The sequence below is a fragment of the Hemitrygon akajei genome, chromosome 13 (assembly GCF_048418815.1).
Source record: "Hemitrygon akajei chromosome 13, sHemAka1.3, whole genome shotgun sequence".
NCBI lineage: Eukaryota > Metazoa > Chordata > Chondrichthyes > Myliobatiformes > Dasyatidae > Hemitrygon > Hemitrygon akajei.
In genome coordinates, this window is record NC_133136.1 from 7905771 (window position 1) to 7918384 (window position 12614).

General features: G+C 41.7%; 1 protein-coding gene across 1 annotated transcript in view; it reads left to right on the forward strand.

Moving 5' to 3' along the window:
* dcc (DCC netrin 1 receptor) overlaps nt 1-12614 on the forward strand; it is a 1312938-nt gene that overhangs the window by 1020871 nt on the left and 279453 nt on the right. Inside the window, exon 10 of the mRNA XM_073064089.1 lies at nt 3171-3319. Within this exon, the coding sequence (XP_072920190.1) occupies nt 3171-3319 (149 nt within the window). The remainder of the gene's footprint in view (nt 1-3170; nt 3320-12614) is intronic.

Here is a 12614-nt window from a genome sequence, read left to right on the forward strand (position 1 = left end):
GATGTTAGACAGTGTTGGGATCTGTGGGACCTCCTTCTAAACATTATTATCCAAATCATAGATTTATAGAGAACCTCCGCATAGAAGTAGGCCCTTTGGCCCATCTGGTGCATGCCAAACTGTTTTTCTGCCTAATTCAACTGACCCACAGTTGACCATAGCCCACCGTACACATCCTATCCATGTACCTAACCAAATTTCTCTTCATCAAACCCACATCCACCATTTGCGCTGCCACCTTGGCCCGCACTTGTATCACCCCCTGAGTGAAGAAGCTCGCCCCTCAGCTTTCCCTTAAATATTTCATCTTTCACTCTTACCCCATGAAAATCCTCCCCTTCCTCTGATTTGTGATAATGTTCTGCATAAAACTGTCCTGAAATTCATCCCTCTCCTTTATATTTTGGAATTAGAAGTTAAACTGAAAGGCAGTACCTTTGAGGATAATTATTTTTCTTGCTAATTAAAGTACTTGCTTGGAAAAGTGCTTGTTAGTGCGATGGAATGTCATTACCAGTTGAGAGAATGGGATCCTTTTCTGCTTATTCATTCGGGTACATAGGAACTTAATTGGCTAATCACATTCAATTCTAATTTTTAGTTGTTAGCCCTACAAATCATTCCAAACTAACTGGGTAAAATGCTCCCTTTTTTAATGTAAATCCCAATGAAAAATTATTTTGAGAAACTTCAACTGAGTTCCCAGCAATCAAGGGCTGAAAGTAATGAGGAAATTTAATCTATTTGGCATTGCTTCAAACAGCCTATAGGATGCTGAGGTGAAAAATAGACTACTGGGAGAGGAAATTTAATTCTGGAGATATAAAACTACCCAACACATCACTGGCACCAGCCTACCTGCTATCAAGGCAATATATACAGAAAGGTGCCAGTAACATCATGAAGGACCACTCCTACTCTGTTCATGGACTGTTTACCCCACTTCCATCAGGGAGGAGGCCACGTAGCATCCACACCAGGACCACCAGACTCTAAAACAGTTACTTTCCCCAAGCAATAAGGCTGATCAACACCTCTACCCACTAACCCAACCCTCCACACCCCCAACGACCACTACTTTATCATTTGCTGTTAGTCACTTTATGTACAGACACTCCTGTGCCTGACGTCTCTTTATGGATATAAAATCAATCTATTCATATAAGCTATCTTATGTATTTATATTTATTGTGTTTTTTTTATTTTTATGTTCTTAATTGTTTTTGTTTATTTTTTGGTGCTGCATCGGATTTCCTTTACACTTGTGTACTGGAAATGGAACTTGAACCTTGTGCAGAGGGGTGGAAATGTTTTCTGTCAAAGGGCAAGAAATAGGAACTTGATCCCTCCTTTAATGAATATGTGGTTCATGTACAGTTCTGAGAGCCCTTTGTCCATTGTACAGTACAGTTGATAGAAAAGATTCAATGGGGAAATCGGTGAAATGGCAAACAAAAGTGGCACAGTTAGTAGAACTGCTCCCTCATAGCTTCAATGATCCCGGTTCAGACCTGCCCTCTGGTACTGTCTGTGTGGATCTGCTCGTTCTTTCTGTGAATCTCTAGGCTTCTACTATGTGTTGTGATCTCATTTCACATCTCAAACATGTGCAGGTCGTTCAGCTAGTTGACCATGGTCAGTGAACATAGCTGAGTTGTAGATCCTAGTGAGAATTGAAGGGACTGTGGGGAGAATGAAGTGGGTTACAAAGGATGGGTGTGTGGTGAACTGTATGGACCTTGTGGGCTGAGGGGCCTTTTTCCATACCGTCTGTCTCTAAAAGCAGGAATTGTACTTCAGGGCATCCATTGTCACAGAGAAACAGACAATAAAAGGCTAAATGTTCTGGGCAGAGAAAAACAGATAAAAGGGTAAATATTCTGGGGTGGAAACTTTCATCAGAAGTCCAGGGTACCAGATATTTTACCTGCCTTTTATCTCTCTAATACCAGTGCAATGAGAGAAGATCTCTTTAAAACCTACCAAATATTGACAGGCCTAGACTGAGTGGACGTGAAGAGGATGTTTCCAATAGTGTGGAAGTCTAGAACCAAAGGGCATAGCCTCATAATATAAGGTCATCTCTTTAGAACAGAGATGAGTAGGAGTTTCTTTAGTCAGAATGTGGTGACTGCAGAATCCATTACCACAGGCAGCTATGGAGTCCAAGTCATTAGGTATTTAGAAACCGGAGGTTGATAGATTATTGTTAGTCAGGATGTCAAAGGTTACGGGGAGAAGGCTGTAGAATAGGGTTGGGAGGAATAATAAATCAGCCATGATGGCATGGCGGAGCAGACTCAGTGGGTTGAACAGCCCAATTTTGTGCTGGTATCTTAAGATTTTGTGGTCCAATTGCACACTTTTATTATTATTTTATAATTAATTTTACATTTGATGCCACTATCTTCAAAGTTTAAAGTAAATTTATTGTCAAAGTACATATATGTCACCATACATAACCCTGAGATTCATATTCCTGCAGGTACACTCAATAAATCCAATAACCTTAATATGATATAATCATGAAAGACCACACCAAAAGGGGGACAACAAATGTCAAGGACTGATAAACTGCAAATACAAAAAGAAAGAAAGAAAGAAAGAAAGAAAGAATAAATAAATAAATAAATAAATAAATAAATAAATAAGCAAGCAAGCAAGCAAGCAAGCAAGAAATATTGAGAACATGAGATGAAGAGTCCTTGAAAGTACGTCTACAGGTTGTGGGACCAGTTCAGTGAGGAGACAAGTGAAGTTATCCACACTGGTTCAAGAGCATGATGGTTGGAGGGTAATAACTGTTCCTGTACCTAGTGATGTACCTCCTTTCTGATGGCAGCAGCGAGAAGAGAGCATGACCTGTGTGATGGAGGTTTTCGTTGATGGACACTGCTTTCCCATTGCTCCGTGTAGATGTGCTTGATGGTGGGGAGGGCTTTATCTGTGATGGATTGGACTGTAGACACTACTTTTTGTAGGATTTTCCATTCAAGGGCATTGGTGTTTCCATACTAGGCTGTGATGCAGTCAATCTATATACTCACCACCACACATCTATAAAGGTCCGTCAACGTTTTAGGTGCCATGGCAAATCTTTGCAAACTTCTAAGAAAGCAGAGGAGCTGTAGCGATTTCTAAAAAATAATTTGTATTTCTTTTCTATGCAGTGCAAGTTCCAGGACCAGCAGAAAATTTTAAAGTTATCCCCATTTCACCAAGCTCCATTTTAGCATCCTGGGAGCCACCCGCCTATGCTAACAATCCAATCCAAGGCTACAGGCTGTTCTGGGCAGAGGACAATGGCAAAAAAGAACAGGTGAGCTCATTTTCAAATTTCTGCAGATGCTGGAAATTCAGTGTAACACACACTCAAAATGCTGAAGGAACTCAGCAGGTCAGGTAGTGATGTTTGAGCCAAGACGCTTCATCAGAACGGAAAGGGAAGGTGGGAGGGTGCCAATGTGGTGTAGTGGTTAACACAATGCTATTATACCTAGGGGCATTCCGGAGCTCGGAGACCAATTCAAGTGCCTGTAAAGAGCGTGTACATTCTCCCCATAGAATGCATAGGTTACTCCGGTTACCTCCCATGGTCCAAGGACGTTCTAGTTAAGTTAATTAGTCATTGTAAATTGTCCCATGATTAGGTTAGGGTTAATTGGGGTTGTTGAATTGCTGAGGAGGTGTGGCTGGAAGAGCCTACAACATGCTGTATCACCAAATAAATAAATAAGAATGTGAGGGGAGGGGAAGGATTATTAGCCGGTAGGTGATAGGTGAGACCAGGCTGGTGGGAAGGAGGGTGGGTGTGGGATGGGGAATGATGTGAGAAACTGAGAAATGAGAGGTGGAAGAGGTAGGTGAGCTAATTTAACGACTTTGAACTGCATTTAACAAGTTGGTCGTGGTTTCTCATCAAATTTATAAGGCATTCTGCTAATGTCACCTTTAGTGTACTTGACATCTTAAAAAGAAAGTTAGATTCCCTCTACTGATGCTGAACTGGGCTGAGTTTGGGTACCATCTGCATCTGCCAAGATTTTAAGCAACACGCATGCAAAATGCAGAAGGAACTCAGCAAGCCTGGTTGCAACTATGGAGAGCAACAGTCAACATTTTGGGTCAAAACCCTTCAGCAGGACCGGAAAAGAAGGGGGAAGTTGGAGGAAGGGAAGGAGAATAAGATAGAAGGTGATAGAAGAAGCCAGGTAGGTGGGGGATGGAGGATGAAGTAAGAAGCTGGGAGGTGATAGGTGGAAGAGGTAACAAGCTGAAGGAGGAATCTAATAAGAGATTAAAGTGAATCATGAAAGGAAGGGAATGAAGAGGAGCATTAGGGAGAGGTGATGAGAAAAGAAGGGGTGAAAGTGTAACCAGGATGGGGAATGGAAAAGTGAGGAGGAGGAGAGAAACTACTGGGAATTGAAGATCTCAATGTTCATGTCATCAGGTTGGAGTCTATGTAGACAGAATATGAGGTGTTGTCCCTCTAGTCTGAATTTGGCCTTGTATGGCAGGAGACGAGGTCATGGATACACATGTCACAATGGGAAACTCAAATTGAAATGGGTGACCACAAGGAGATGAGTTTCAATTTTCTCAATAAGACCAGGATTGATTTGATTGGTCATAAGACCACAAAAACATAAGATATAAGAGCAGTATTAGGCCATTTGGCCCATTGAGTCTGCTCTGCCATGTCATAATGGCTGATTCAATTTTCCTCTCCGTGCGAATCTCCTGCCTTGTCTCCATTCCCTTCATACCATGACAAATCAAGAAACTATCAAGTTCTGTCTTGAATATACCCAATAACTTAGCCTTCACAACCGCCTGTGGCAACAAATTCCACAGATTCACCACTCTCTGGCTAAAGAAATTCTTCCTCATCTCCCTTCTAAAAGGACACCCCTCTCTTCTGAGGCTGTGTCTTCTGGTCTTAGACTCTCCCACCATAGGAAACATCCTCTCCACATCCACTCTATCAAGGCCTTTCACCATTCAATAGGTTTTAATGAAGTCACCCCTCATTCTTCTGAGTTCTAGTGAATACAGGTCCAGAGCCATCAAACGCTCTTCATAACTTCTTTGAATAGTTATGTTGATTGTATGAAACAACATTGTACTTCAGCATAAACACAAGATTCTGTAGATGCTGGAAATTCAGAGCAACACACACAAACTTAGCAGTCAATATTTCTGACTGAGACCTTAATGAGGGGTCTTGTCTGAAATTACTATTTAATGCCTCTCCATAGATGCTGCCTGACTTGCTGAGTTCCTCCAGCATTTTGTGCATGCTGTACATCAGCAGACAGCAGCTGCTAAAAAGCAACACTACGTCAGGATGTTCTATGCATATTTCTACAATAACTACATGGTACTGAAGTTGTCAGGGTTTCATTGAATGTGGTGTGGGGCCAAACTGCTATAAGGGGACAAGCTCGATAAGCAGCTGTACTCATAGTTGAGCACCTCCACTGCATCGGCCAGAAGTGGAATTGCTATTCTCACTCCCGTTCCAACATTGCAGTCCAGAGGCTCCACTTCTGCCATGATGAGACCACTCTCAGGGTGGAGAAGCAACACATCATGGTCCATCAGGGTAGCCTACAACCTGATTTCACCTTCTGGTAAAAATATTTATTTTTCTCTCTTTTTTTTTCTCTGGCTTCTTATTTCTTCTCTTCATGTACTTATCATCTTCCCAAGTGCCCCGCCTTCTTCCCTTTCTCCCATGGTGCACTCTCCTCTCCTATCAGATTCCTTTCTCTTCAGCCTTTTACCTTTCGCACCCACCTGGGTTCACCCATCACCTTCTAGCTTGTACTCCAATGCCTCCCCCGACATTTTTTTATTCTGGCATCTTCCTCCTCCATTTCCAGTTGTGAAAAAGGTTCTCGTCCTGGAACGTCAACAGTTTTATTCATTTTCATAGATGCCGCCTGATCTGCTGAGTTCCTCCAGCAGCTTACCCAATTCTCCAGTGAATTTATATACATCCCAAATAATGTTGATGCTCTTGCATAAAATTGCTTTTGACATGCAAGCATCCAATGTTCGAGTCAAACTCTCAAGCACAATTCAAACCATGCATTGCATGCCGGAGGCAGTGTGGGGGAGAGCAGAGGCACAACGGGTGCAAAGAGTCCATGCTGGGTTGGGGGCTGGCTCCTTTCATCAGTGCTGCTCTCCAGTGTTTGCTCAGTGGAAGACAAGCTGGATTGCGCTTGTCTGCAGCTGTACTAATGTGCATTGAAGACTGCTGAGGGTTTGTTCTTGACTACAACGTCCTGCACCATCAATCTACATAACATGACTCTCAGGGAATTGGGCTATATTGTATATTTGTATGTGTGACTGTTGGTACTGTATTTGGCATCTTGGCCCCAGAATAACATTGTTTCATTTGGCTGTATTCATGGGTATTCATATATGGTTGAATGACAATTGAACTTGAACTTATCTACATCAAGATGTTAAGACACATTGATTGAATAGTGGTCAACTTAGAATCCATCCACCATTTTCCAACCATTATTCCTGCACAAATATCCCTTTAACATTAACATACAATGAATTTATGTTGACACCAGAATGTGCGGCAATACTTGTGGGCTTTCCCAAGCAGATCCTTGGGTGTGTAGGAAGCTAACACTAATGATACGTTTCACTGTATGCTTCGATGTACCTATGATAAATAAATATAACTTTCTATAAAATGATATGAGGCATAGATGGAGATGACAGCCAGAGATTTTATATTTTGGCCAGAGGATGGAAATATGATGAGGCATAAATTGAAGATGATTGGAGGGATGGGGTGGAGGAATGTGAGATGCAGGTTTTTTTTACATAGGGAGAGATGGGTGAATAGAGGCTTTAGATTTTTAAGAAACTCTTAGATAGCACATGGATAATAGAAAACTGGAGAGTTATGTGAGAAAGAAGGATGTTCTAAGTTCTGTGTTTAAAAAAGACTGTACCTTTCACCAAATCACTTTAGTGAGCTACTTTTGAAGTACTGTCACTGTTGTAACATAGTAAAATGTAGTTGGTAAATTATGCACAGTTAACTCCCATAAACAGCAAAGCTGAATGACACAATTTTAGGCAATGTAACTTGAGAAAATCCTTCAGGTCTCCTGGAAGTCAGATTGGGTTTCAACCTCTGTACCACAGAATAACCATGTCAGCACATTGTCTATTTCTTTCTAAAATCCTTTCCACTGAAGTCAATTGAGTGGATTACACAGTCAGAATATGTCATATCAGTCTGATTCAGTGGTGTATAGTTCTATTGATGTTTAGTGATCATCAAGATTTGCGTCGCCAGCAGGATAAATTAACTCTTGCGCTCAGGTGTCTGGAATGTGATTTAAATGTAGTACACCACCTAAGCTTGAAATGATAAAGATTAGTTTTATTTGTCACATCTGGCTGAGTGCTGCAACAACAACCCTCACTCAGTGTCAGCATGACCAGAAGACTAATTGTTGACTATAGGAGGAGGAAACCAGAGCTCCATTGGCCCATCCTCATTGGGGGAACAGAGGTGGAGACGGACAGCAACTTTGGATTCTTTGTTGTTATCATCTCAGAGGATTTGTCCCGGGTCCAGCACACAGTGTCATCACAAAGAAGGCAAGGCAGTGCCTCCTCTTTCTTAGAAGTTTACAAAGATTCGGTGTGTCATCTAAAGCTTTAACAAACTTCTATAGATGCGCAAAGGAAAGTATATTGACTGGCTGCATCATAGCCTGAAATGGAAACCGCAATGGAACGAAAAAGCCTATAAAAAGTAGTGGACACAGCTCAGTACATCATGGATACTTTGAAAATAAAGTTACCTTGAACTTTTTGAACTTTGATATACATCAAAACATATAATGAATTGCATCATTTGTGTCAACAACCTGATTAGTCAGTGCAGTAAAGTTTATGGGAAGAAGGCCGGAGAATGGGGTTGAAAGGGATAATAAATCAGCCATGATGGAGAGGTGGAGCAGACTCAATGGGCTGAATGGACTAATTCTGCTCCTATGTCTTATCGTCTAAACAACGCAGTCTGAGGAAGTGTGGAAGTCAGCCTCAAGTGTTGCCATGCTTCCAGCGCCAACTTAGCTTGCCCACAAATTATTGGCTCTAATGTAACAAGGGAGGAAGCCAGGGCACTCGCAGGAATAAACGCTGTCACAGGGAGAATTTACAATTTCCTTACGGACAGCAGCGGGAACTGAGCTCCAATCGGTGATCACGGGCATGGTTTAAGTGATGCACAGAGCACTACATTACTGCAACGCCCATAGACAGGGTGTTGACTGCACTGGCGAGGAAAGACCAGATAATTGTGAGCCTCTCAAACCAATCAAAATAAGCCATGGCAACGAACAATGTGACAAGCCAAAAATAATCAGAACTTGTCAAGTAACTAAAAATTCAAAATCTATTACAACTTTGCAGTGACAATTAAATTATATAAATCACTATTTTTTAAATTACTAAGTTACACATTATTAATACTGAATACCAATTTGGCTTAAGTCTTGTTTGCACACCTTTATTTAAATGAGTCCAAACAGCACAGACAACACCAGTCATTTGCTGCTCTGCGACTCCTGATGTCCTTCCTAATGCTTCCAGTTAGATACTTGCAGATCACTTACCTGCCCAAATACCAATCAAATGCCGATGCCTATCTGCAGTCAGAGGCCACTGTATTAGGTACAGCTGTTCACCTTCTTCCTAATGCAAATATCTAATCAGTCAATCATGTGGCAGCAACTCAATCCATGAAAGCATGCAGACGTGGTCAAGAGGTTCAGTTGTTCAGACCAAGCATCAGAATGGGGAAGAAATGTGATCTAAGTGGTGCGAAAATCTAAAAAGAAATCTAGGAGGCGCAGTTCTGTGTGCAGAAGCACCTTGTTAATGAGAGGTCAGAGGAGAACCAGACTGATTCAAGCTGACAGGAAGGTGACAGTAACTCAAATAACCACACGTTACAACAGTGGTGCTCAGGAGAGCATCTCTGAGAGTACAACACGTCAAACATTGAAGTGGATGGGCCACAGCAACAAAAGAGCCTGAGCATTGAGAAATACACTCAGCGCCACATTGTTACATCCCCACTCATTGGTCAGACTGCACTGGGAGTATTGGGAGCAGCTTTGGGCCCCATATCTAAGAAAGGATACGTTGGCGTTGGAGAGGCTCCTGTGAAGGCTTACGAGAATGATCCCAGGAATGGAAGGATTCACATATGAGGGGCATTTGATGGCTCTGGGCCTGTACTTGCTGGAGTTCAAAAGAATGAGGGGGGAATCTCATTGAAATCTAATGAAAATTGAAAGTTAGGGTGGACATGGAGGGAATGTTTCCAATATTGGGAGGGTCTAGGAAGCCGTGAACAACACTAGAGGTGGAGAACTTTCTGCTCTAAGCACCAGTGGTGTAATGGAAAAGAGAGTGAGAGAAAGAGAGAAAGAGAGAGAGAGAGAGGGAGAGAGAGAAAGTGAGAGAGAGAGTCTAGAGGGGGAGGGCACTGCCTCAGAATCCCTTTGGAACAGAGATGAGGAGGTATTTCTTTGCCAGAGGGCGGTGAATCTATAGAATCATTGCCAGAGTCGCTTATGGAGGCCAATCCCACTGTTGAAAATATCCTCTGCCCATCCACTCTCTCTCTCAGCCTTTCAGCAGATGAACAGATGGATATATTGAAAGTTATCCTGATGAACTAGGGTTCAGGGAATTTGGAGCATAAAGACCAATGTGGATCAGTTAGACCAAATGGCTTGTTATCGTGCTGCAAGTCCCATGTAGTGGTGCATAATTAAAGAGCTCAAAGTGAACATTGCAAATACAGCGTTCATCTAAATTGGTGCCTCACTTGCAAACCATCAGGCAGATGGATGGGATATGGCACATCACTCGAACGATAATCCAGCAACAAGCAATAAGCAATAAGCAATAAACAGGCTGCAAAGTGGTTCTGACTCACTTATCAAATGCATCACGTAATTATCCACATGGTCCATATGTTCACCATCTTCCATGAAACTGCAGAGGCAGAGGGAAAGCAGGGATTAAATAAGAGAAGGTTTAGAACAGATAGAACATGGAACATCGAACAATCCAGCACAGAAACGGGCCCTTTGGCCCTCGATGTTGTGCTGAACCAAATTAATTAGTAATCAAATGGCCAACTAAACTAATCCCTTCTGCCTACACAATGTCCACATCCTTCCATTTTCCTCACATTCATGTGCCTATCTCAATGTCTCTTAAAGGTCTCTCGTGTATTTGCCTCTACCATTATACCAGCAGCGCATTCCAGGCTCCCACCACTCACAGCTCCTTTGAAATTACCCTCAGTCACCTTAAATGAATGCCCTCTGGCATTGGACATTAATAACTCTTGCTTCGGCTAGTGGCTTAATATAGGGAGTGATAACCCTCGAAAAGGACAAACTTAAGAAATCTCGTTTGGGTGGATGTTGCGCAATATGTCCCCTGTTACATATCAGTACCCCGAAATAACGAACAGTACACAATATGTGATTAAACGACTCAGCTTTATAATTCTTAGTTTGACTATATGGTTAGTAAAGAAAACAAAAAAGAAAAAGGGCCCATTCTCATGAAAGAGTCTAACGCGCAATGTTGGAGCTCACTGATAAGCTGTTCATCCACCATCGACCTCCCCCGACTGTTGCTGTCCTTCGGACCCTCGCTCCAAGTCCACTCCGCCCGGTGGTCTACCAACTCCCTCCATTCGCGTCTTCTCTCCTCATCTCTCCCCGGCGAAAGACTGCGAAAATCTCTCTTCCTGTCTCACAAGAAAGAACAACATTTCTCTCATTGGATAGCCTCCACATTCCAAAACTCCGTTATCTCTAGTCATAACCCAAACATTGCTGCTACAGAGAGGCCATTACATTAGCAGTGAAACCTTACAGCGTGTTACACTTGGAAAAAAAAATTGTCCGTCTACTCTATTTATGTCTCCCTAAATCTTATAAACCTCTATCAGATCTCCCTTCAGCCTCTGCTGCTCCAGACAAAAGAACCTAAATTGTCCAACCTTTCATTATAGCACAGGCCCTCTAATCCAACACAAGAGGTAACATTGCAGAAATTCAGTGTTAAGAATCCAGCATTTTTTTTTTCAGAAATAACAATCAAAAACAATTCCTTCAATCACAAACAAGAGAAAATCTGCAGATGCTGGAATTCTAAGCAACACGCACAAAATGCTGGAGGAACTCAGTAGGCCAGGCAGCATCTATGGAAAAGTCGATGTTTTGGACTGAGACCCTTCAAGACTGGAGAAAAAACAAGATGGTTAGAGTTAAAAAGTGGTGAAGGGAAGGGAGAAACACAAGGTGATAAGTGAAGCTGGCAGGGGGATGAGTGAAGTTGATTGATGAGAGAGACACAGGGCTGGAGAAGGGAGAAGGGAGAATCCAACAGGAGAGGATTGACGTCTAGTTCAGTGATGTATATTTTCTATACACTTTAATGATAAAAATGGCAGAGTTTGTCATTGAAATGTTGGTTAAAATAGATACTTGTACCTGGCTGGAAGCCAGAGAAGATTTTATTCATTAGATATGCCAGGAAATCACTAGATCAGTTCTGTAATGGTTTGTACCACTGAAAGCCAGAGCCTTTTGTGCAGGGTGGAAATGTCTAATACCAAGGGACATAATTTTATGGCAATTGAAGGGAAGTATAGTGGGATGTCAGAGGTTAAGTTTTTTTCACACAGAAAGTGGTGAGTGTGTGAAACTTGCTGCTAGGGTTGGTGATGGAGGCAGGTGCATTAGGGACATTTAAGAAACTCTTAGGTAAGCACATGGACAACAGAAAATATGTGGGATGGGATGGTTGGCTTGATCTTAGAGCAGACTAAAATGATGTGACACATAGATAGAGTGAACAACTAGAAACATTTTCCCAGGGGGCAAACGGCCAATATGAAGGGATATAATTGTAAGGTGATTGGAGGGAAGTATAGAGGGGATGTCAGAGGTAAGTCTTTTGCACAGAGAGAGGTGGGTGCGTGAAAGATCATGTAGTGATTCACTTGTTTCAAGGTTTGATCTTTCACGCACTCACTATTCCTGATAAATATGGTCTGAACAACATAGCCCACACATTTTATAATTACAGTCATTTCATTTAGGGGTTTCACTAAGCTAAAGTTGCAGATAATCTTTGCATTGTCTGTTCATAATTCCTAACCAGTAATTAATATGCCAGCCACATTTCTGAGATTGTTTAATGTTAGCTCCAAATTTCTATTAATATGTTGGTTGAATGTGGCCACTTTATTAGGTATGCCTGTACACCTGCTCATTAATGCAAATATCTAATCAGCCAATTATGTGGCAGCAACCTAATGTATAAAAATACGTAGACATGGTCAAGGGGATCAGTTGTTGTTCAGGCCAAACATCAGAATAAATTGAATTGAATTTATTACTTACATCCTTCATTCTACATGAGGGGTAAAAATCTTTACGTTATGTTGCTGTCTAAAAGTGAAATGTGCAATTATAGTAATTTATAATAAATATTATGCACAACAGGGTAGTCAATATAACATA